This window comes from Hyperoodon ampullatus, assembly GCF_949752795.1.
Source record: "Hyperoodon ampullatus genome assembly, chromosome: 1".
NCBI lineage: Eukaryota > Metazoa > Chordata > Mammalia > Artiodactyla > Ziphiidae > Hyperoodon > Hyperoodon ampullatus.
Genome location: NC_136914.1, coordinates 188,905,767 through 188,931,353, shown reverse-complemented (window position 1 = coordinate 188,931,353; position 25,587 = coordinate 188,905,767). Strand labels below are relative to the sequence as shown.

At 35.8% G+C, this 25,587-nt stretch overlaps 1 protein-coding gene across 2 annotated transcripts in view; it reads left to right on the top strand.

Moving 5' to 3' along the window:
• Window positions 1–23,008, top strand: part of PRKG1 (protein kinase cGMP-dependent 1) — a gene marked incomplete at both ends in the record, with an annotated part of 1,229,056 nt that extends 1,206,048 nt beyond the window's left edge. For both annotated transcript variants that reach the window (XM_079717816.1, XM_079717815.1), the window contains 8 exons: window positions 4,138–4,277; window positions 5,418–5,507; window positions 12,396–12,537; window positions 13,669–13,832; window positions 19,591–19,713; window positions 19,798–19,860; window positions 21,091–21,157; window positions 22,910–23,008. In XM_079717816.1, the coding sequence (XP_079573942.1) occupies window positions 4,138–4,277; window positions 5,418–5,507; window positions 12,396–12,537; window positions 13,669–13,832; window positions 19,591–19,713; window positions 19,798–19,860; window positions 21,091–21,157; window positions 22,910–23,008 (888 nt within the window). The remainder of the gene's footprint in view (window positions 1–4,137; window positions 4,278–5,417; window positions 5,508–12,395; window positions 12,538–13,668; window positions 13,833–19,590; window positions 19,714–19,797; window positions 19,861–21,090; window positions 21,158–22,909) is intronic.
• Between the last annotated feature and the right edge of the window lie 2,579 nt (window positions 23,009–25,587).

Below are 25,587 nucleotides of genomic sequence, written 5' to 3'. Positions count from 1 at the left end.
GAAACTTTTCCCAATTTTAATTTCTGATATAGCACATAGCATTACTTATAAAACATAGAAGAAATATACTGAGTATTAGCATTTTCTCATTCATGTCTCCTTTCTAGAAATCTTGAGAGTGAAACCAGTATGGTACAAGGGCCAGCAATCTTTTAGATGTAGCTTCTCAAACCTCTACTATTCCCTTGGTAGAACTGATGTGGATGGGGTGGGAATAGGAATGGGTACAAAGTGGCATTCATCCTGTGGTGGGTCATATTTTGAGAAAATTGCTTTGGCCTGAAGAGACCATTAAACTAAGAAGCACAAAAGAATAAAGGCAACTAACTGAATGTGTTCTCTGTTCCAGACACTGTGTTTGATATATAGGCCCTTTTATTTCATGTTCACAGGTAACCTAAGAGAATTTATCCACATATTACAAATGAGGAAACAAAGAGTTTCAGAAATTTGTCCAAGATCACAAAAAAAAAAAAAGGTTGAGATTTAAACAAAGGTAGTCAAATTTCAAAGCTCACCTTCTCAACCAGTGCATTAGCCTGTACATCTAGATGGGGTTAGGATAGTCTGCAAAGACAAACCTGGGAATCATGCCTAACCAACCAGGCTGGGAAGGATTCCTGAGCAAGAAGAAGAAATGTATTCCTTTCCTCTTCTTTTGCCTTCCTCTGTTCACGCTCAACATTTATGTCATATCTCTAGCCAGCCTGCTACAAAATCGTCATCATCTCAAATTGGCACAAGTGGACTTGGTATAATTAATTTGAACAATAGGACAAATAAAAAGCAAACTAAATTTCATCTTAAAATTTTTCATGTATTAGTTTTGTGAAAACACTTTCATAATAAAGCATAATAGCTTAGGCTCTTGAAATAAAAATTGCTGTAACTTACACTGAGAGTTTATATTGAAAGAAAAAATTATGGCACATACTTTAAGGAGATGAACAGTGTGGCTCAGCCTGAACTTGAATAGGTTGCTATCCTATACAGAACTTCTCAAGGTCTTTGCATACATGGAATTCTAATAGAGTGGTTTCCACTGAACCAGATCCTTTGAGAGAGTCAGACAATAATAAATAGCTATTCTGATTTAAAAGAGACAAAAATTTTTTTTCCATGACCAGAGTCATTATTTTTACTTACCATAAAAGTGAGATATGCTAATTGTACAAAAATTGAGCGATTCAAAAAAGTTAAAAAGAGCTAAATCAACTAAAATCTCCCTAAGAGAAAACCATTGTTAACATATCAGTGAACACATTTCTTTTTGTCTCTTCATAAATTTATTTTGTATTTAGATGTAGATGGATAACTGTCCCCAAGACCCAGATGACATTATCCTAGAGATGATGTTATTAATATAGTAGGCTTTTGGGGAATAATATCACATTTTAGTCATTCAAAGAAAAGCAAGGTTAAGAAAACATCTTGTAAATATAACAACTGAAAATTCAGAGCTGTATCACATAGATATTTGGCATGTATATTTCCTGTGAAGCATCAGCATTTAGAAATCTTTTCTTCCTTTTTTATGAATAATGGCAATTTTGGAAAGAAGAAAAAGAGCAAATGCTACATACTTGTCATTTATAGCTTCCCTTGTTTTTATCCTGTTAACCTCAGAGATACACAATATGGAGCTGAGATACCAGCTCTCTTTGTGGCTTTGCCAGTGATAAGTCATCATGGCTTATTTCATTCTTTCTTTGATTCATTTAGTCAACAAACATTTAATGAGCATTTATCCTTTGTCAGGCACAGTGGACAAAAAAATCCCCAGTCTTGGGTTGCTTACAGACTGGTGAAAAGAGACAGAAACTAAACAAGTAATCAGAATAAATATTTCGTGCATTAGCTTGTGATAAGAGCTATAGAGAACACTAAAAAAGGGAAGGGAGAAGTAGGTGGATTACTCTTTTATGTAGACTGGTGTGAGGAGAGACTTTCTGATTAGGAAACATTTGAGCAGAGAATTTAGGGAACTGAGAGAGCAAGCCCTGAGGATAACCGTGAGACAATATTCAGGCAGAAGAATAGCATGTGCAAATGGCCTGAAGCAAGAGCTTGCTGTTATGCTCAAGGAGCAGCAAGATGGCCAGTGTGACCTGAGCACAGTGAGCAAGGAGGAAGTGAGGCTTACAGGGAATGGGGGTTCAGATAATGTAGGGCCTTGTCAGACTGTGTGACAGCTTTGTCTTTACCATGAGTGAGATGGGAAGCCACTGCAGTGTTTTGAACAGAGAAGTGACATGATCTGGCCTTGTTTTAAAGATAACATTTGATCTACCCAAGGTACATGTAGAGAGACCATCACTGAATGCCCATGCAGTGGCACTTTCTCATTAAAGGTCCCAGTAACTCCATACAGTAGGTGGCGTTATCCTCAGCAAGAACTGGGCCTCAAAGCAGTTACTCAACTGCCTAAGAGGACTGAGAGAGGCCTTAAGTGGAGTCAGGATTTAAGTCCAGACCTGTTACCCTAAAGCCAGGGTTCTTTCCTCCTAACCTGTGCACAAGTTAAAATGTGTGTTACCATCTCTAAAGAGAATAATTTGTACATTAGGTGTGTGATCTACTTTTCAGTCATTTACCTGGGTAAGACTCTAAAGAGGGAATATGATCTGATTTCTTCCCCTCTGAGTGTTAGTACTCTGACACAGCTCATTTTTCATGTCGTCTTTCTTATCCAGATTTCTTTTAGAAGTGGGTTTTCACATTTTTGTATTTTATTAAACTATAACTGAATTCATTTGTATCACACTAATCTGTCATCTCAAAGAGTTTCACAAATGGAGTAGAGGGCCTTTAGCTGTTTAAGGCATTTTCAAATCTCCATTTTCCCCTCTAACCTGTCATGTAGATTCTCAGATGCTGGCAGCAAACTGAGGCCTATTTATCTGAAGTGTCCTCATGTTTTCTTCTAAAGAGCTTGCCACATTAATGTTCTCTCAATGGAATTCAGTCTGTCTATGTGTACATGAGAAAGACACTTAAAAGACCTTCACTATCCCTGCAGCTAAAGCAGTAAACAATTCACAACTAAAGAGGAGAGAGCCACACTTCAGCTGAAAAGCAGAAAGAGCTTATCATGTTATTTCTCCAAGGCTTTCATTAGTTCAGAAAAACATGGGCTGTTTGGTATTATCTTGAGAATTCTGTGGTTTGAGAACACTTAATGGTAACGCTTTTACATTGCCATTAAGTGATTAGCTCAGTTATCTCTCCTTTTCCTTGCAAGTCACCTTGTTGAAACATTGTGTAAAACAGTGAACACAGACCAGCAGCCTGTCTGAGGAATGTCATCTGGAGGACCCAAGCTCTCTCCAGAGCCACCAAGAGCCATGTGGGGCTGCAACAGAGGCTTGGAAGCATTGGGGACATCAAGGTTCAGCTTAGGTCTCCCAGTTAGTATAACTAAGGAGTAAGGTTTAAGGTCAGACAGGATTAAAGCCATCATGCCTATCTGAGGTCAGACAGGATTAAAGCCATCATGCCTATTTGAGAGGAAAAGAAAAGTAGTTTCCAAAGTCTTTAGAAAGAAAACTTGTTACTTTTTTTTTTTTAATGGAAGGAAGGGAAAGACTGTGAGATAAAAAGAAGAAATAACAGTACATAAATTTTCAGTCTCAGCAGAGACAAGGGTCTATCACTGAATTAAATAACTCTAGAAATGTTTGTGGACTAGGACTAAAAAGAGGAAAAGCGTACAGGACCGTATGGTCCTACTTTTTCCACACTCGAAGTAAAACTGGAGAAGGAATTCGTTTTTATTTTTACTTTTCTGATTGAAGGAGAAAAACTGTACAGTATACTCAAACACATTATCTGAAATGAAATGAAATAATACAATGAGAATCAAATAAACTTTCGCTCTTCTAATCCCAGTGGGCACAAAACTAATTGGCAATCCAGTTAGTGAAAATGCATCAGTTCCAGTGGAATGAGATTGGGCAATAGCTATGAGCCCTGGATTTCAAACCCAGCTCCAGCAAGCCTTTACTGTGATACAGGTGGTGTTTGGGGTGTCATTTCAGTGCTCCATGCACCTGTTAATTTGGGGCTAAGAATGCATTCTGTTATATTAACTCTGTGGAGTTTTTTTTCCTCACTTACTCCCTTCTGGCTTTCTTTAAGGTCCAATTGAAAAGTGAAGAATCCAAAACCTTTGCAATGAAAATTCTCAAGAAACGCCACATCGTGGATACGAGACAGCAGGAGCACATCCGCTCGGAGAAGCAGATCATGCAAGGGGCTCATTCCGATTTCATAGTGAGGTAAAGACCCTGCCCCAGGGCTCAAGTCCCCAACTCCAGGTGGAAAAGCAACCACATTTGCACTCACTGTTACACATTTGATTCACACAAAGAAACATATTTTTAAATCTGATTTTTAAAAGTTTTTACTAAATAAAAAAACACTAGGGCTTCCCTGGTGGCACACTGGTTGAGAGTCCGCCTGCCGATGCAGGGGACACGGGTTCGTGCCCTGGTCCTGGAGGATCCCACATGCCGCGGAGCAGCTGGGCCTGTGAGCCATGGCCGCTGAGCCTGCACGTCCGGAGCCTGTGCTCTGCAACGGGAGAGGCCACAACAGTGAGAGGCCCGAGTACTGCAAAAAAAAAAAAAAAAAAAAAAACAGAAAAACACTAAAATTTTGATTCTTTTTTTTTTTTTTTTTTTTAATGAGAATCAGATTCTGTGAAAAGAACATGTTTTTCCCAAAGGAGACATCAGAGTTCTTAATGTTCCATTTTTATCCTGTTATTCCAAGAACTCTGCATAGACCTCTGGTGTGTGAAAGACAAAATACCAAAAATCAAACTATTTTACCTTGAATATTGTTTATTTGAATATTTTTTGAAGTTGTTAAAAAATGAAATGACTATCCCATCTCAGTATTTTGAGAGCACTGATAAGACAATGGGCGTTTTTTTTTTTTTTTTAATACACAGAAGCTTTTCTAGTTAATTTGCCAGTGGCACTTGATGAAAACAGGGTATCACATGAATTTAAGTGAACAGTGCATAAATGTCATACACATCTATATTTTAAAGTGTCATCTACTGAATATCCATGCACACTGCATGTTTATGACCACTAAATATTGCTTAAGAGGCCACACTTGAAACGTTAGCCAAATTGGAATTACAGGAACCCCAGGAAGCCCTCTTGGTTCATAATCATTTGGATTAATCCATTTCAAAGGAGAGACTACCCCCTACAGTGTGAAAATCTTAGTCATGAGCCATCGCTTCCTTTTTCCTCTTTGTGAATTTAGATCTTTCTCATTCTTTTAATAAAATTTCAAGCTTGGTAAATCAAGAGTAAGACTGTAATCCGGGCACTGAAAACATTTACATGCTTTTAAAAGACAGTAACGTTTATAATCTTTGTTTTCTTACTTGCAATTCACAGATTATACAGAACATTTAAGGACAGCAAATATTTGTATATGTTGATGGAAGCTTGCCTAGGTGGAGAGCTCTGGACCATTCTCAGGGATCGGTAAGAGTTTTAAGAAATTTCTATCATGTCTTTGAAAATGTAGTTGACTGTGATGGTTTGTAAGAAGAGTCAATTTTTATAAAGTATAAAAGTCATATTTACATATGCTTGTATTTCAAAATGTAAATATGGGTCACAACCCACTATCTACATGTGATTTACTGTAAATAGGAAACTCACTCTGTTTCAGATTTGTAACCAATGATATAGGATTAGTCCACCATAAAAATGGTACCTGTCAAGGTACATGCAGAGGCTTTAGTTTAACTTGAATATCACAATCAGACAACTATATACCTAGAATTCACTTCATTGCTGTTAACAATGAAGAGAATTAAAGTTATTTTTTAGTTGCAATCTAGATTAACTGTCAGTTGGATTGTCCCACTCATTCTCCAGATGGGCTATCTTTCCTAACACTGGGAATTTTTTCCAAAGTAACTTTTCCCTCTACCTTTACATTGCTCTTTGGTTTCAAAATTAACAGAAGTTTCCAACCGTCCCTTTCAGGACTTACCTGGTCTTAGGAAGAAAAGGAACCGACTTACACTCCTCTTTGCCCTTTCAGGGCAAGTAAAGTTGGTCTCTTTAGCGCTTATTTGTTTTTTTTTAATTATTCAAAATTAATTTTCTATTTCCTATTTATGCATAGCAAACTATCTTTTTAAAAAAATATTCTACCAACCCTAAATATTTACTTAAAAAAAACTACAATTTTCTGTGAATGACCTAATAACATTCAAAAGGCATCTTTGTTCCTCTGAATATTCACCTTTAGACATCTTTTTCTTTTCTTATTTGTTACAATCTCACCCCACAGACTCTCCTTCATCAGGTAACATCTTTCAGACTCAGCTATAGACAGCCCTAATGTCCCCAGAAAGCCATGTTATTTTTTGACAGTTTATTATTTTGTAGATATCCCAGAATAGAACAACTAGTTCTTTATAAACTATTGCTTTGAAGTCTCATTCCTAATTGTATCCTTATGGTACCTTCATATCTTTGTACCCACTGCCCTTTCAGGTCTTTTATTCCCATTGCCTTACTTGTATATGACAAATGGGTTTCTTTTTACCTTATTGTGTCCTATTACATTAATGTTTTTTTTTCTTAAATTCAAGGTAAATATGCCTATAAGGGAATGTGTCATTTTGGCACTAGGGGACAGGGTTAACATCTGTACTGAGCTATTATATCATAGTGTATTACTACATTACTGTTAATTAATTTTGGGGTACAGATTATATGCCAGGCATTGTGATAGAGGCTGGGGATACAATGATAAATAAAACAGTTGTGGTCCCATGCCTCACAACTTACAGGATGTAGCAGAAAGTTAATATTCTGATTTGTGAGTTAATATCTGATTTACCCTAATGTGCTTCTACTGTATTATTTTTGACCTGACCTTCCAATACACTGATTTATTTGAAATCTCTTCCCTACTTTGTTCTAATTAGAATAGGAGATTTACAGGTAGAAGTAAACATTAAAGCAATAATAAGCCACTTAGGGAAAGGAACAGCGATTTTAAACTTCTATTAACTTCTTTAACAAGACACCAACAACAATAAAAATTTTTTAAAATAGTTTTAAAAATAATAATAAAAGTTAACCTAAAGTCCACTCAAACATGCATAGACATCAATATTTAACTTATTTTTTGCAAGAAAACTGTTTCATATTTCTCATTTAACTTGATTTTGCATTTTTGGGGTACATAAATGCTAGCCAAGGCTTACAAGTGAGATGTATTTGGATTTGTCAGGGTAGCAAAGGAATGCTATCAAGAAGCAGTTTGTCTTGGGAGGAGTGGATGGAGGAGATCAGTGATGGTCCTTTCTCTGCCTCCACCAGACTGCTTACCCTTTCTTTTGTCTTCCCTTTTATCATCCTTGGGTTTGGGGTACACAGTTGCTGAGTCCCTCCAGTGTACTAAATATTCATTAAGGAGGCATGATCTGGAGAAATAGCAGCTACCTGATCCTTCCTAAAGATTCAAAGGGGCTGAAGCCTTGACATTAAAAGAAATGAAGCTATCGTATGTAAAATCATCTTGGACTCATTGTCCTCTGCCAACTTTATTTTTTAGATATTCAATATATATGTAGCCTTACTGCTTTTATTCCAAGAGACTTTTTTTTTTTCCTACGCAAGAAATTGCTAAAGGAAAAGCATAGTTTTGGACATCCAGGCTCCAATTAATACTGTCACAGACTAGCTTTCTCATTGCTTGTTTAAACTGGGGCTGAAAAATCCTAAAGATTAACTATTAGAACCAAAAAAATGCCAAGAGAAAAAGGAAATTAATTATGCTGTTTGTCACAGTGTATATAAAAGTATCCTTAGTCAAAATAAACCTTTTTGTTCAGTTCCTTTAATTTTCCTCTTGGGTCCCAGTAAGTAGTAGTAAGGGAGAAGCTATTCTGAGAGCATAAAGGAAATGTATTGGTGGTAAGGTTAATGTGAAGGAAGGATTGTGTGACCTCTGAGCCTCAGGGATTTAGCGCAGGAAGTCTCCTATAGCAATGACATCCTCCTTCCTTCACCTAGCAGCTGAGCTGACCATTTCCTGCCTCTCACTCTTTCTTCTCATCAGCATAGAAAAAGAACACAGAGCAGTTTTTTTATTTGTTGTCAAGAAGTAGGAATTAAAATGATACCATATATACAAACAGATTTTGAGGACTATTAAATTTTTTTTTAATCTTTGAAATAGGAACTACAGCACTGAAATGTTAATTGTTGCAATTTCCCTGGTTTGTCCTTTATTAGCTATCATGTTTTATCTTCTAGTTTGTGACTTTTTTCCACAAATTCTGTTCCATTATTTGGAATAGATTGCTACAAACTGTATTTACTTCTCCTCTATAACAGTTACAGAATTGTCAACCACAACTTTCTTAAAAATGTAAGTGGTTGATATATATATATATATATATATATATAGAGAGAGAGATTATTAGTATATATTACATATTAATATTAGTATTTAATACATATTCTAATATCATTTACTTAATTTGAGTTTTTTAAAGTGTATGTTAATTTTTCCTACAGAATGTATTAATTACATAAGAAACCATAATTATCACATCTCACTTCTGGTCTTGAGTCTTCTGGGGTGTGTTTTATAAGCCAGCAAGTGACTTTCTATATATATTCTCCTTTATTCCAGCTATTTTATGGGAGGTGATTACTTAAATTCCATCTTAGATGACCCATTAGGTGGAATCTGTGTCATTTCTTAATTTGGTTGAAAGTACTTTAAGGAAATGAGTCTGTTTTCATAATAATTTAGCCTTCCTACTTTGTCAATAAGCCTGTAGCATGATTCAGGTTTATATACTCACTAATGATTGTTGTCACTAGTCAATGAAAAGAGGGAACTTGTCTTTCAGTGAGAGATGCTTTGTCTTTGTTACATTCTGCCATTTCAGGACTTGGTTATGACAAGTTTATTAAACACTGTGATTAAATTTTAATTTGAGTATATCAATAAGTATACATAACCCTCAAATCCCCTGAAGCAAATTGTTGTTATCTACTGCCATCTAGCTAAGATAAAACACCTACTCACTCCCGAAGAGGATATAAGGACCTATCCCTTACTTGTTAATTGAAATGACACAACTGTCAAGGCATAATTTATTATTTCAAAGAGCTATATAGGGGAATTATTTCTTTCTTTAAGCAACTTTACCTGTTGGTAAAACAAGCTTTTGTTTTAAATCAAATTTACCTTGTCATTTCCAATTCTAATAGTAATTTTTCATTGTGAATCACTCTAATGCTATGTTTTTTGACTGCTTTCCAAAAGGGTATTTTAAAATTCACAAATTACCTACATCAAATATTTAGTGATGAAACTGTGTTGCTGGTAAACATTTTGTGTGCATATATTGTGTTGATTTGTCACATAACACAGAAACAGATTTGAGACAAATTTTTTAATTTAATTTTTAAAATCAGTTACAAATATATTTATATATGGGAGATACTCAATACAGATCTGTTGAAGGGCTGGAAGCCAGCTTTCTAGAGCCCTCCAAATTCCAAAATGGCTCAGAAACAAGCTGTCAAGAACTGAAGACCCAGTGATGGATGTTTATGGTCAGTTCCTTTCATGATGAAAAAAGGAGGGTTTTGATTGGTAAGCAATATAAGGATAATTTTCACCTGTACACTTGTGAGAAGCATGGAGAAAGTGAAAAGAACAGAGATTAGCAGAAAATGCTTCAGAGCTGACTCACAGCAATTAGCCTTTGCAGTGAGAAGCAGCAAATATTGGGTTGGCCCAAAAGTTCGTTCAGGTAACGGAAAAACCCGAACGAACATTTTGGCCAATCCAATATTTCAGTAGTAGTGATAGAGTTGCGAACCCCCATCCCCAAAAGACTGTCCTATATCAGTCACTTTTCCTAGATTAAGACACTGGAGGCGCTAAAGAAGAGTTTTTTGGTGCTCAATAATAATGGCTACTACTTACTGAGTACCAGATGTGTGCCAGGCACTTATTCTAAATACACGCCTCAAATTCTTTGTATCCTCACAACAACCCAAAGAGAGAGTTTCTGTTATTAGCCTGATTTTGCACATGACAACACTAAGACCTGGAGAGGTACAGTTAGTTACTCAAGATTAAACAGTAAGTGGAGGCCAGATTTGAGCCCAGGATTTTGCTTCATTCAGAGTCCACATTCGTAACCTACTGCCTCCTCTGATGAATTTGAGTTTGTATTAGGATTTTTTTTGTCTTTCTGCTAATGATCAGCTTGTTCAGAATATAAATATGAATACCATTCAGAGATGTCATGAGAAATTGATCTCTCATTAAGTGTGTACTCTCTTTACAGAAACAATGCATTTGTCCATTTGGTTCCATTTTATTAACAACTGAATATTAAGGGAAACAGATCTGTTGCCCAGCATCGCAACTGCAGAAATAACTCTTCTTCTAACAGGAAGCAAGAATTGTAGGCTTTTGAAAAGGCCCACCCATATTGCAATTAGACAGTCCTGATACAAGGAAGTAATCAATTTTCGTATTAAAACAAGGCATGTAATGTGAAAAAAGACACAGCTCTATTCCATGTACTGTTTTGTTTAGATTGTTTTGCTTTGCAGTGCTCTCCATTGAGAAGGGATTGAAGTCATATACAGCACTCAGTATAAAGTTTCTCATTAATTATCTACACATGGATGCTTACTATTTCAGGCAAATGATCTCTCAAAGAAATATGCTGCTCTTGATAGACAAACATACTTAATTAAGGACAAAGATGAAAGGACCTTTAAGGTACTATTCTAATCCCTTTCCCAATACACAGGATTATATAGTGAGGGTTCTGCAAAGATAGCTCCAAGTCAGAAAACAATTGCAGCATAATGTATACCATTCATTTCCTAGTATAGATGCAATTCTTCTCAAACTTTTTCTTGTCCTTATAAATTCACAATTGTTCCATCCAGATATTGTTGAAGAGAGATACTAGAAACTTAGTGATTACAGTTAAGACTCTAGTATCTAGAGGAGTAGATATCATCATGCCCTGAATTGTATTTCAAAAGAAGGATATTCCCTTTGGGAAGAGCTAATTATTTCAGTGACAACTCAGGGGACATTAGTAGTTAAAATGAAGACTATACGTTTCTGGAAGACACTGCCTATTTCTAAAACATGACCTGAAAGATGGCTGCTTTAGCCTTAGATCCACTGATAAATTTTGCAAGATAGAAGCCGTATCCTACTTTTCTGTTTGTTAGAATTTATTTCTCAATATTGAAAAAGAAGCAAATGTGAGCAAGATGCAAACTGGCATCAGTGACTCTCATGAAAGCAAGCTCTGGGCCTCCGCTTTGCTGCATGTTCCCCAAAACCACCTGAGTGCTTGCTGTCCTGCTACATCTTAGCCAACTCAAGAGCTGATGTTCATACTAATGTTCTTGAATTTTCACGAAATTATTTAATTGCATTTACTACTACTTGGGAAAGAAGAGGGAGAAAAAAAAAGCAGTTTATCTTTCTAAGGGATTCCATGGGGGAAAAAAAACAGGTAAAGTATAAAGGTTCTGCCCTAGAACTAAAGAGTCAACCTTAGATGCCAAGGTTTTTTCCTTTACTGTTATTTCATTAAATAAACACACACACATGCACACATACATGTACAGAGAGACGAAAAGCTTTCTTGCTAAACATCACAATCAAGTTTAATAAACATTCCCTTCCAATTACCTTTTTCCTTCTTATCTTTTAGCTCCATCTTTTCCTTGTAATAAGAAGGCAGTAGCATAGGAAATAGATATTATTTTTCTTGCTGACAAGTTTCAGACAGAATACTTAGATTGCGATCTGTTATCAGTAGCATTGTAACTCATTTCCAAAGTGGTTCTTTGAAAACATTAACTTTTATTCACACTCATGAGCCACATCTCTATTATTTAGAAAGATTAAAAAAACAAACTAAGAATAAATATGACTAAACTCATAAACCCTTCTTTAAAAAACACCCCTTGCTAGACGAGGTCTAAAATAGGATTTGCCTCTCTTCTGCCCACCTCTGTAACTCTGCCTTTTAACACTGGAGTGGGCTGTTGTGAGGAATCCACGAAGTACATGAAACGTGGTATGTGGTTGACCTCCTCTTCAGTATATTCAGGAAGTTAGATTTAACCATCCTACTCATAAGGGCAAAGAATTCCTTGACTTAACCCTCAGATGCTTTTAAAAACCCAGTATGCAAAGGTAGCCCTATGACATTTGGCCAGTAGGTCACTGGTCTCTGGGGTCACATTCTGGCGTAGGAATATAGTGACATAAGAAACTGACCCTTATTAGACAAACTAATTTCTTTCCTACTTTTTATTCCATTTTTTGTGTCTCAGAGGTTCATTTGAAGATTCTACAACCAGATTTTACACAGCATGTGTGGTAGAAGCTTTTGCCTATCTTCATTCCAAAGGAATCATTTACAGGGACCTCAAGCCAGAAAATCTCATCCTAGACCACCGAGGTTACGCCAAATTGGTCAGTGTGTTTCACACATGGTTTCTGCCCTGCACTTTAAAATACTGGCTAATGAACAGCCTGTAGCGTTACTGTTTTCAACTAACTATTCTTTCAAGTTATGTAAAGGTTATGAGAAATTAAATTGGCAAGGTTTGAATTAATAATATGCTGGCAAAACATGCTTAAATAGGCTCGCGCTTGCTTGCATGTGTTTGTAGACCCAGAAAAGCTTTGTAGAAGTCCTATGTCTAGCTGGGTTTCTGCCATCCAACAGGAATAGGTCATATGTGGAGAACCATGAATCATTATCTTAGATTTAAGAATACTGTAATGCTAATGGAAAAAAAGGGCTTGCTGGCAATGTTATCCAGGCCATGTTAGTAATAATATTAGTAATAATAAAATTGGCCAAGAGCTCTAAAGATTTACAGTAGAAGGGAAGTTCTCTTATTTTAAAATGTGTAACTTTTATAGACTTTGGATCTTTCAGTGTCTGATTTTTAAATTTTTGGAATTTTTATTCAACCTAAGATTTTCAAAGAAATCACATCAATGGTAGTTAATTATTTGTATTCTCAACCAGTTGTTTTAGAAAAAAAAGTGTTTTTCTGCATTTGAGGCTCCTGCTTCAAAAGTTTTCTAGAAAAATGAAGAATACGTTTCAATTTTATCTCTTTGTTTTCCAAAGACAGAGTTATTGGTCCCATAGCTTTGTAACTCAGCTCCTTCAACAATAAAAATGGCTTCTCAATTAAAACTAAATGAATTGTCAACTTCATTAAGTCCAGCAGATATCTGGAAAATATGCCTGAGTAAAGGAGAAATTATTTGTTTATACCCCAACCTCCACTGGCATAAAAGAAGGAAAAATGGAAAGTATTTCCATAAAGAAAAGTTTGCCTTTATTTTCGATGATGTGAATTTTATCCTATGTTAAGGTTTCAACTTTTCCTTTTGAAACTGAGCTTGAGCAGGGAGGCTTTGTTTGTTTGAAATATACAGAGGACTTCTTTTAGAAGACAGGACTACAATAGTTCGAATCTGTTTTTATTTTATTATTATCATCAGCATACTTCAACAAAGTAACTTTTTGCTTTTAAGCTTAATCAAAAGTGGCTTGGAATATCTTGTTTTTTCTCTCTTTGTAAGGTTGATTTTGGCTTCGCAAAGAAAATAGGATTTGGAAAGAAAACATGGACTTTTTGTGGGACTCCAGAGTATGTAGCCCCAGAGATCATCCTGAACAAAGGCCATGACATTTCAGCCGACTATTGGTCACTGGGAATCCTAATGTATGAACTTCTGACTGGCAGGTATGGACATTGATAGAGAACTGCTGATAAAAATAGACCAGCAAACAGCTACACACTCCTGTCTTTGTCACTCTGATGAGACCATCTTAAAGTACTTTCACCAGATCTTGTTACCACACTTTTTAATTAGTTATGCAGATAACCAGGAATTCATAAAGTAAAAACTAAAATGGGTCAGATGAGGGGAACAAACCCAACATCAACTCTCATTATTTATACATATGTGAATGTGGAATCATCTAGTGTCTTTCTTTGAGATCTCTGAGCCTAGTCATTTAGCCAGCAAGGAAGATGAAAGTCATATAAAAATACAGTCAACTATTTATAGAAATAAGAGAACCTGTTAGCAATTGTTATATCTAAATGAAATGTAAATGCTTTGCAGATCTGTTGTGTAATGATATTGTAGTCATCAACAACTAAAAAAGGTACTGTGGATACGACCAGGTATAAAACGGACTATGAACTCAAGGAAAAGAGGAACAAATACGCCACCAAGCCCTGTGCTCAGGACAATAATTAAGAGGGTCATTGTGAACTGAAGAGTTCAGAAGAAGGTTAAATTTGTCCATTTTGAAGAATGTAGGACTAGCTGGGCCTTGCAGGAAGAATATAGAGAGCAAAGTTCACTCCAGGCAGAAAGGCAGGGCTTAAATAGAGGGGGAGCAGTGGGCAAAGACATGAAAAAGGTTCATGTTAAGAAATGACAGGAGATCCAAAAGAGTCATCTTTCAAGAATCATGATTGCTGTACCTCAGTGTTTGGACTCCATCGAGAGAGGGACTCATGGAGGATTTTCTGATAAAGGAGTGACGTGTGGTGGTATTTAAGGAAAACAAGCTGGCAGTAATGGGTAGAGCAAATTGGAAGAGGGATGGGGTGGCTAGTTTGAAGACAATTGCCATAATTCAGATCTAAGAAGAAGCATGCAGTGGAATGTGAAAGAATTACTTAAGAGAACTAAGTAGTTACAGTGAAAATGAGAGGAAGATGGGACTTTTAGTCTCACGGTTATTTGTGAGGATTCAGTGAATCTAGGAAGCACTCCATTGATGCTAACACCTACTACTAGTACTACCATTGCCAGGAACAGTTATGTGGTGGTTTTTATTTCACTTGTGGACATTTTTAATTTTATTTATTTATTTATTTTATTTTTGGCTGCATTTGAGTCTTCGTTGCTGCACACGGGCTTTCTCTAGTTGCAGAGAGCGGGGGCTCTTTGTTGTGGTGCACAGTCTTCTCATTACAGTGGCCTCTCGTGTTGTGGAGCACAGGCTCTAGGCTCATGGGCTTCAGTAGTTGTGGCGCACGGGCTTAGCCACTCCGCAGCAGCACGTGGGATCTTCCCAGATCAGGGCTCGAACCCGTGTCCCCTGCACTGGCAGGTGGGCTCTCAACCACTGTGCCACCAGGGAAGCCCACTTGTGGACATTTTACACCATTACTCACGAAACGAAACTCTTATGTTGACTTCAAATTAATAAACCTCGTTGGTGTTTTCTGTTAATTTTAGATGAAAGATACATAGGCAAAGGCAGCTAAATACCACAGGAGGAATGATTCAGAGAAACATGGGAAGAGTTCAAACTGTTATCTAGAATTTCTTTGCGGCTGTTGAAAGCATGATCTCTAAAATAGTAACTTCACAGATGTCTGTAAATGTTCATAAATGAAAAGTAGTAAACTTGCAGGGCTCAAGAACAGTACAAAGCTGAAAATCATATTATAAGCAACAGAAAAATAGAATAATAGCAATTAAAAACCCAGCCAGGGAGATAGTAGATAGACCTTAGGAAGAAAGAAAAAAGGATATAGAAATTATTACAGAAAGAAGATACAGAAGTCCAAGAAATAGGAAAAACAACTATGTATATGAAGAGACGATTACAAGTGGGATACAAAACATACTCAATTACATGATAGAAAATTCATGACATAGACCAGTCACAGATGGTCTCAGTGGATCATTTTGATCAACAGTGACCATGGGGAAACAGAGTCATAACACCACCATGTGTCCTAGTGCAATTTCCTAGCTTCAATGATAAGGAATAATCATATAGTCTCTAAGCTACAAAAGCATGTCATATATGATGATGGGAGTGAGGATTAGAATTCAAGTTGGCCTCAACTTTCTCAATAGCACCTTTAATGCCAAAAGATAGAATATTAAGAACTACATAGTTCTGAGAGAGACAGAGCACAACTCAACTAATTTATATGAAATTAAGTTATTCTTAAAATATAAAGACAACATATAAAGTGTGTACCCCAGGGCTTTCTTAGAAACACTACTGTATGACCAAGTCAACTAAGAGATGACTCAAAATAGATTTGGTTATTGAGCAGAATGGAAATGTTATAGTCTTTGGCAATTTTAAAAGTTAAGGTGGGAGAGAGAAGGTAGGAATGACTATAGGAATACTTATTTCTCATAATTCACAATTAGGAATCTTAAGTATTTTTTACAATTGAATTATGTCGTTATAAAAAAGAAAACTCCAAGTTCAAAGTGTTTAAAATATTTTTTCTTTAAAATTTATTGGAGTATAGTTGATTTACAGTGTTGTGCATCAGTTTCAGGTGTACAGCAAAGTGATTCAGTTATACATATAGCTATTCTTTAGATTCTTTTCTCATACAGGTTATTACAGAATATTGAGTAGAGTTCCCTGTGCTATACAGTAGGTCCTTGTTGGTTAATCTATCTTATGTATAGTAGCGTGTGTGTATTCATCCCTCCCTGCTACATTTCCCCTTTGGTAACCATCAGTTTTTGATATCTGTAACTGCTTCTGTTTTGTAAATAAGTTCATTTGCTTTTTTTAAATTAGATTCCACATGTGAGTGATATATGATATTTGTCTTTCTGTGGCTTACTTCACTTAGTGTGATAATCTCTAGGTCCATCCATGTTGCTGCAGATGGCATTATTTCATTCTTTTTTATGGCTGAGTAATATTCTACAGTATATATGTACCACACCTTCTTTATCCACTCCTTCACTGATGGACATTAAGGTTGCTTCCATGTCTTGCCTATTGTAAACAGTGCTGCTGTGAACATTGGGGTGTGTGTATCATGTTTTTCTCCAGATGTGTATGCCCAGGAATGGGATTGCTGGGTTATATGGTAATTCTATTTTTAGTTTTTTAAGGAACCTCCACACTGTTCTCCATAGTGGCTGCACCGATTTACATTCCCACCAACAGTGCAGGGAGGGTTCCTTTTTCTCCCCACCCTCTCCAGCACTTATTGTCTGTAGACTTCTTCATGATGGCCATTCTGACCAGGGGAGATGACACCTCACTGTAGTTTTGATTTGCATTTCTCTGATAATTAGTGTTGAGCATCTTTTCATGTGCTTTTTGGCCATCTGTATGTCTTTTTTGGAGAAATGTCTATGTAGGTCTTCCAGCCACTTTTTGATTGGGTTTTTTTTTTTGATAGAGAGTAATCCCTTGGTGGTTGCTTCATTTGCAAATATTTTCTCCCATTCTGTGGGTTGTCTTTTCATTTTGTTTATGGTTTCCCTTTGCAAAAGCTTTTAATTAGGTCCCATTTGTTTATTTTTGTTTTTAATTTCTAGGATGTGGATCCAAAAAGATTGCTGTGATTTATGTCAAAGAGTGTTCTTCCTATGTTTTCCTCTAGGAGTTTTATAGTATCAGCCTTATATTTAGGTCTTTGATCCATTTTGAGTTTTTGTGTTAGGGAGTGTTCTAATTTTGTTCTTTTACATGTAGGTGTCCAGTTTTCCCAGCACCACTTATTGAAGAGACTGTCTCTTCTCGCCTCCTTTGTTGTACATTAATTGACCAGAGGTGCATGGGTATATTTCTGGGCAAAAACATTTTTTAATGTTGTTGGTGAAGAAGCACATATTGAAATTTAGCATTTTTTTTCAGTTTTATCCTCAGCTTAACTTCAAGTGAAATTAAATTGAATATTTTGAAAAGCATGTATATCATAATCCTGTGTCTCTCCATCTACATAGAGAAATGTATGAAATTTATATTCATCAAATGTCAATTATTTAGTGGTGTTGGTTTTTACTTTACTTTCTTCTACTTTATATGTTTCACATATTGCCTGAATATCTTGGACAGAACATGCATGGCTTGCAAAAACCACAGAAGTCACTTAATAAAATTACGTTAGAAAGAACAAAAATCAATGCAAAAATATAAATTAGAACCAACATTAAGTTGATAACAAGAAAATCCATGATGTGGTGGTTCTTCATGTTTAAAGTGAAAATAAAAACTGGCAAGTTAACTTGAGAGTAGAGAAAATATTCAATCATAACATTATGTAAAGAGAAAATTCTTAAATTCTAAGAATACTAAATAGAACTGGATGTTAATACATTATAAAAAGTGGTTTAATGTGACAGGTGACAGTTAATGACAAAGTAAATAGAAAGTACTTGTTACAGAAAATAGGGACAAAACCTTAATGCAGATCCTATCACAGCCACAGCCCTTTTTAAGCAATTCATTGTTTTCAACTTACTCAATAGAAGGAAATATTCTTTCTCAATATAAGGAATATTTGAACTGCTATTTTATGGATAGACAAAAAATAATCCAGAAAACGTCTTCCCCCAAGAAACGTGAACGAACCCTATATTCGGAGAATAATTAATTCCAAAGAAATCAGCTGTCAAGGCACATCATAACCTCCCTTCTGAACTGTGGGAAAGTTGATGGAAGGAGCTGACTTTAGTCACATCTGTATTCCCTGAGCCTGACACAAAGCCACAGTCCAAAGGTGGATAGGTAAATAACCCAACAGATCTGGCTTATGAGGGATTGGGTATCACAAAGAGGATGTCTTGCCTTAGGTTATCTACTGAGGACGGATAAAGAGGGAGAAAAGGATAGGAAGAGTGCTGTTCTGTAGAAGCATTAGTTCAACAAATATTTACTGACCACTTACTATGTGTTAGGCATTCCACCAGACTCTGGGAATACCAGCAGGGACTGGAAGGGAAGACAGACATAAAACAAATACTCATCAAAATGAAGTAGTTACAAAGTATAGTAAGTGGCATAAAGGGTTCTATAAGAGTGTAACAGGTGAATCTAACTTAGACTAAAGTTTAAATTCCAGTGTTAGATTGATTAGATTATTACATTACGTTTGTTGGTTGATAATAGTTATATGATTCGTTACCTTTGGGTGATCAGAGCAGGCCTTTTTGAGTAAGCAGCATAACACTTAGTAAGTTAGGCATTAGCCAGGAGGCCTGGGAAGTACCTTTCAGGCAAAATAAACAGTGCCCTGAGGTGGGAGAGTGCTGGGTACTTCAGAGGAGCAGAGAAAGACTGGTCTGCCTGCATCCCAGTGAGTGAGCGTGGTAATGGAATGAGATGGGGGGTCATACCAGTGATGTTCTTGTAGCCCATTCTAATGATGTTGGACTTCATCCCAAGTGTAATCAGTGAGCTGATAAGTGTGAGAAAGGGCCAAAAGTAGGAGAGGTTTCCTGAATGACTAAGGACAGCAAGAAGGGTTAGTCACCTGCACTGAAATGAGGGGAACAGTGGACAAACTTCACCCATTTATGGGTTTTGCTAAACGATTTGCTTGGAAACATTTCCACACTGTTTTGCCATTAATCAAGTTTCATTTCACTATCACTATTAATATATGTCCCCAAATAAGAATTGTCATTTGTGGAGTTATAACAATAAGTGTTCTTTTTTAGAAAACCAAGTACTATCTCTTTTCATGTCTCTCATTCTTGCAGCCCACCTTTCTCAGGCCCAGATCCTATGAAAACCTATAACATCATATTGAGGGGGATTGACATGATAGAATTTCCAAAGAAGATTGCCAAAAATGCTGCTAATTTAATTAAAAAACTATGCAGGTAAGCATTTCAACCACATTATTTTTTAAAGGATCATAATATGGAAACAATTAGATTCCTTAACAATTATTATTTTATTTTTAGGGATAATCCATCAGAAAGATTAGGGAATTTGAAAAATGGAGTGAAAGACATTCAAAAGCACAAGTAAGTGTTCTTTCTTTATAACTTTAGGTTTGAGAGTTCAGAAAGTATTTTCCCAGGCTGATGTTTTTAAGTTAGTGGTTGTATATAACTGATGCAATTAGTCTATGGGAATATCCAAGGAGACATGTAGACTAGTTAGCCTTGTTATTTAAGACCTTTTGAGTTGCATCTCTGGGACTTTATTTAGACACATCTGACCCTCTGACATTCTAAACAACAGATTCACTGAATTTAGTTCTTCCTGACTCAAACTAACTAGCACTTTTCCTCTTGAGCATGAAGAAGAAATATATATTTTTAATCCTGGAATTCTATTCTCTACCAGAATATTAAAAACAAAAGTACTCCACCATATATCATGCCTCATTTCCTTGACTCAACCTAAAATATATTTTTCCAACCATTTCCTAGTTAGAGTACAGTCTTTTTTCTGTCATAGCATCTATTTTTTTCCAAGCAATAGTAGCATCTTAAATATCAGACCTTATCCATGTTGACTGGATGTATCTGAAGCTAAACTAAGACCATATTGGTTTTTCCCTATTAGTCTGTTTCTGTAACATGCACAGGAAATTCACATATCTACCAAGAGGAATGTGTTTACCAAAATACCTATGAATGTCTAAAAGGCCTGCGAGGAATTTGGTGTAAGCATTTGTGAATGATGAAACCTTTCAAAGACAATAACAAAAAAACCTTTTGTGATATTTGGCCCTCATTTCTACAGAAAAGCCATACACAAAATACCTTTATTCTACCAAAAGAAAAAAGAAAAAAGAAAATGGAATACTTAGAGACCAAGACAGTGATGTGAACAGGTTAATTAACTGAGGCTGCCCACTGAATCAGTGACAAAGATGGAAAGATAATTTTCTGTCCTGACACTTCATGTCCTGATTCTACCTTCTTAAAATAAATATCCTGTAGGGCCCAGCATATTATGGCATTTATTAAGTTATAATGATTGTGTAGGAACAAGATCCTAGAGACATTATGACTGAAATTACTAGAATAAAAAGGAGTTGCTTTCTAATTGGTGTCTAAAATTTTGACAAGTAGATTTTTTTAAAATATGCATTCCATTTAATAAGCTAACATTTAAAAACCTGCAATTAAATTGAAAATGTTTGCCTATTTTCCATCAGTCACGGACATCATATATAGGTTGCAATGCAAAGACTTCAGCTGAGGTAAAATGTCTTTAACTATCTACTTCTTTTCCTTTCTTAGATGGTTTGAGGGCTTTAATTGGGAAGGCTTAAGAAAAGGCACCTTGACACCTCCTATAATACCAAGTGTAAGTAGACTTTCCAGCTTGTACTAGTGTGACACACATGAAGGTGTTTGTCAGTCATCAAAGGTCTGCTATTTTTACATTTTTATCCTATGATCAGATTAGATAAACTATAGGAGAAATACCAGATTAAAATAGTGACATCTTCTAAAATCCAAGCTTAAAAACAGTGTTAAATATTGACAGAAGAGTATCATGAATCTTTTTTCCCCATAATATAAAACCTTTATACATCTTTGCCCAAGAATATATTCACAACCTTATTTAGTCATATTCATGAGTTACCACCAAAACTATGTACACTGTTTTAAATTTCTGCACATACGTGTTCTCTCTATACAAGATGCAATAAGTTCTTAACAATTTAGTGTGTACTTGAGTATACTTGGTGTGAGTTAGGATTATCTGCTATTGTTACCTTCTGTTTATGATTTCAGTTTACTCTCCACCATGCTCTGTCTCCAAGAGTCCAACCCAAATGGACCACATCAAAACATTCCCTGCCCTTTGGTTTCCTGTTGGGTGTGGTCAACAGTCCAGCAACCAGTTTCACAGCTTTCAATTCCTGGCCAATATTGTTTCACTTATGCCCCACATAGCTCCTCCTCCTCTGCCCACATAGCACTCCTAAGCACACTGGTGTTCTTTTAAATTCTCTTTTCTTAACACATCAGGTGTTTTGTTAAACTGCTAATCCACTAAGTAGACTAAGTGTTTACACTCTATTAACCTGAAATAGATTTCAATTGACTCCATTTATAGAAACAATACTATATCTAGCTAATAAAATGTGACGTCTCTTAACTAAGGAGGAGAGGGCTGCTTTGCAGTCCTGAGCCTTTCATTTATATACTTTCTGGGACTAATTTAGGATCACTTCTTCTACAGAAATATTTTTCCTACTTCTAAGATTTATTGCTATGCTAATATTTATGTTTATTCACAAAGCAAATTACAGATGCTAATTGCATTCATAAAGTTTTACTTTTAGAACAAGAACAGTATAAGAAACTTGAAGAGGTAAATATTAAGTCTAAATTATCCTAACTTATATTTACCAGGGGTTTCCTTTTATGCAATCAGTAGTGTTAAATTATATGGGGGAAATGTATATGTATATAAAATAGAATATGAGGTTCTAAATATTATAGAATATAAGGGAAATTTACTGCTTTTACTCATGCTCTGCAGATTGGACTTTGCCCAGTAAACTTGTAAGAGTTTTTGCTTAAGGTTAGAAATGGCTTTTTATCATACTTAGAATAAATACATGAAAATCCTTAAGATGACTTCTGCCTATTTCTCATTTCACTCCCCTCCTCTTTTATACAGTAGCCAAGTTGACCTCTTTTAGATACTTCATAGCATGGAGCTCTCTCTTTCTCACCTCAGGACCTTTGCATGTGCTATATACCCTCTTTATGGAAACCATTAATTCTTAGGTTTAATACTTTTTCAAAGAGGCTTTCCACAATCACTCTTTTTTACTCATGACACCTTGTATTTTTTCTTCATAGCACTAACCAAAGTTTATAATTATCTACAGCTGTAATTATTTGTTTTAATCACACAATTTATTCTTTCCTAGAGTGTATTCAGCACTGTAACCCCCAATACAAAGGACAAACCTGCTCATGGTAGACATTCCAAAAATAGCCATTGAATACAGAATGAATAAAGAATGTTTTAAAAATCTAGCTTGGAAGGCCCCTAAAAAAAATCAGAAAATTTTACCGTTCGTTCTCTTGTTCACAGGTTGCATCACCCACAGACACAAGCAATTTTGACAGTTTCCCTGAGGACAATGACGAACCACCACCTGATGACAACTCAGGATGGGACGTAGACTTCTAATGTATTTCTCTTACCTGCTTCTGCCTTGCTGAAGACAGCTTTCTCTGAGACACAGCTGCCAGCAGACCTGAAGGAAAGAGAGAAGATTAGTGCTCGGGGTCACCATGATGCCTTTGATCGATGCTGCTCCAGTAACTACAGTGGCATTAGGACTTATTGCTTAGATGACAATAGTGCTCTTTACATGTTTTCTGTTTGAACCTAAAAATAGCAGTTGACATGGTGGTCCTGAAGCAAAGCCTTTCACCAGTAAAGAAATGTTTCCTACTGTTGCAATGATCTTGCTTTGCTCTGATTATAATTTGAAAGACTGTAAGAAACACTTCAAAAAGAGTCAGTACCGTGCTAGAATTATCAAGAAGATCAAAAAATAATATATTGGGTACGATATAGATTAGATTACTGTGGTACAAAAACTGGACTCTTCCCTTTCTTCAAGTGAGGGTTGTAGACTCTATTACTGCAAGCTGGTGTAAATACCATACACAAGAGGACCACACATCTGCTGGTCACAGAGTTCATGTCAAACCAGTGCTAGAAGTTTCATGATTTTCTTTCCCAGCAGTGCTGATGACGAGACTGAATGTTACCTTTCCTTTCTGACAGATTTTAAAAATTGATATGATAAAAAGCACAACTGCTATGGATTCTGCTGAGAACTCTCATAGCAGGTACATATGTGTTTTCACAGAGGACTGAAGAACACAACATGCATGATACTTGTTTCTTTTTGATAAATTGGCATGACAGAGTGGGAAAAAAGCAATTCACAAACCATTTCATATTTTTTAAAATAGTGTGCTTAAAGATGGTCCTGGAAATAAATGACTAGCAGCCAATTGGTTTTTATTTATCTAACACACCCTCAAACTGAGGCTTAAAATATTCCCTTTTATAAAAATAAACCCTTAGGGTAGGGTGGGGTGGGGTGGGTTGGAGAGGGATTAAGATCCATCCAAAAAAATAAAAACTATATATAGGTGCTATGTATATCTTTCATCTGTAAATGTCAGTGTCTAAACAGACAACACAAATTCTAATCATTACATGTGTAGCCAGAGAATCAAGCATTTTCACTAAATTTATCAAACCAAATTTCTGTCAGATTTCACTTATACAACATAGTCTAGGGTTGAGGGAGAAAGGTGACTAAAAATATATTTGAACTAGATTCTTGTCTTAGGCCTGAACCAAGAAAAGAAAAGAAAGCAAGCACAAAATCATTAAGATTCACCCGATGAGAACCCTTACCTATGTGAGGTCAGGGAACAAGACAAGAACCTGGTCAGGTGTGATTACCTTTTTGTCAATGGGCAATGAGTCTATTAGCATGGGAAAGGAGGAAAGGAGTAGAAACAGGAACCCGATTTCTTAAAAGTAAATTGGAGCTAAATAGAACAGAAATACTACAATTCTGAAATATCAGACTAGCTAGGAAAGACTACATTTGAAATATAGAATTGATTTGCTTTTTCACATGGGGAAAAGAATCAGCAATTTAAACTGAGTCCTTTGTTGGCAGGCCAGTTGACAATTATTAGCTGTCAAAAGTAGCACAGCCATTTGGAGCTTTTCCTGGGCAAGTAGCATTGTACCTCCTTAGACAAATGTATAATTTTATGAGCTGTCATCCTGATTTGGAACTGTATATGAACATGGCATATTAAACAGAGGTTTGCTCTTTTCCAGTAGAGTGTTTAAAAAGTCAATCAAATATAGACAGTTCTGCAAAACATATGTCCACCGAGATTATATAGTATCCAAGAAGGCATATATTATGATTTTTGTTTGAATTGTTCATACCAAGACTACTTTAGAATATAATATGTTATCAAAATATAAAGATCTAAGAAACTTTTGGAGAATAAAAGTATTAAGGGCATATTATATATAATTAGAATAAATTTAAATGAAAATTTTGATCCTAAGGTATTATTATTATTCTTGTATTATCGGATTTTTCCCTCACAATTTCTCAAAATCGAACTATTCCTCAAAATACTCACCTTCTTCTACAGATTTTAGAATATAAAATTAAACATATCAAGTTAAAATCCAGCTATGAATGCTACTTCAGAAGTTTAATATTGCTTTTAATTGGGCTTTTAAAAATAAAATTTCAATGTTATTAGTCAATGTTCAGTGATTTTTTTTTTAAAGACAGTGGTGTAGGCATGCTAAAGGTTTGCTAGAATATTAAATTCACCTAGTCATTTTAAGTAAGAAAGTCCTCACCTGCAACTTTTTAAATATCCCAATAGCCCCAGAGATGAGCACTTACTGTGGATTTGGAACTATGGTTCAAGTCTAAGACAACCAATATGTACAAGTTCTGTACAGAATGAAGAAGCAGCATTCAGCATAATGTAACTGTAGGTCGTTTCTCCCACTTGTTATTGCATCTTTGTTCATTTCACCTGTGGCATTGCATTAGGATGTCTAAAGCAATCACCAAGAAAATAAAGGTGAACTACATCTTTCAAGAATTACTAAGAGAAAACATTCATCTAATTTTCAACATTGCATTTTAAGGATTTAAATCTTGTCTTAATGAAGACACTAGGGCTAAAATTCATGGT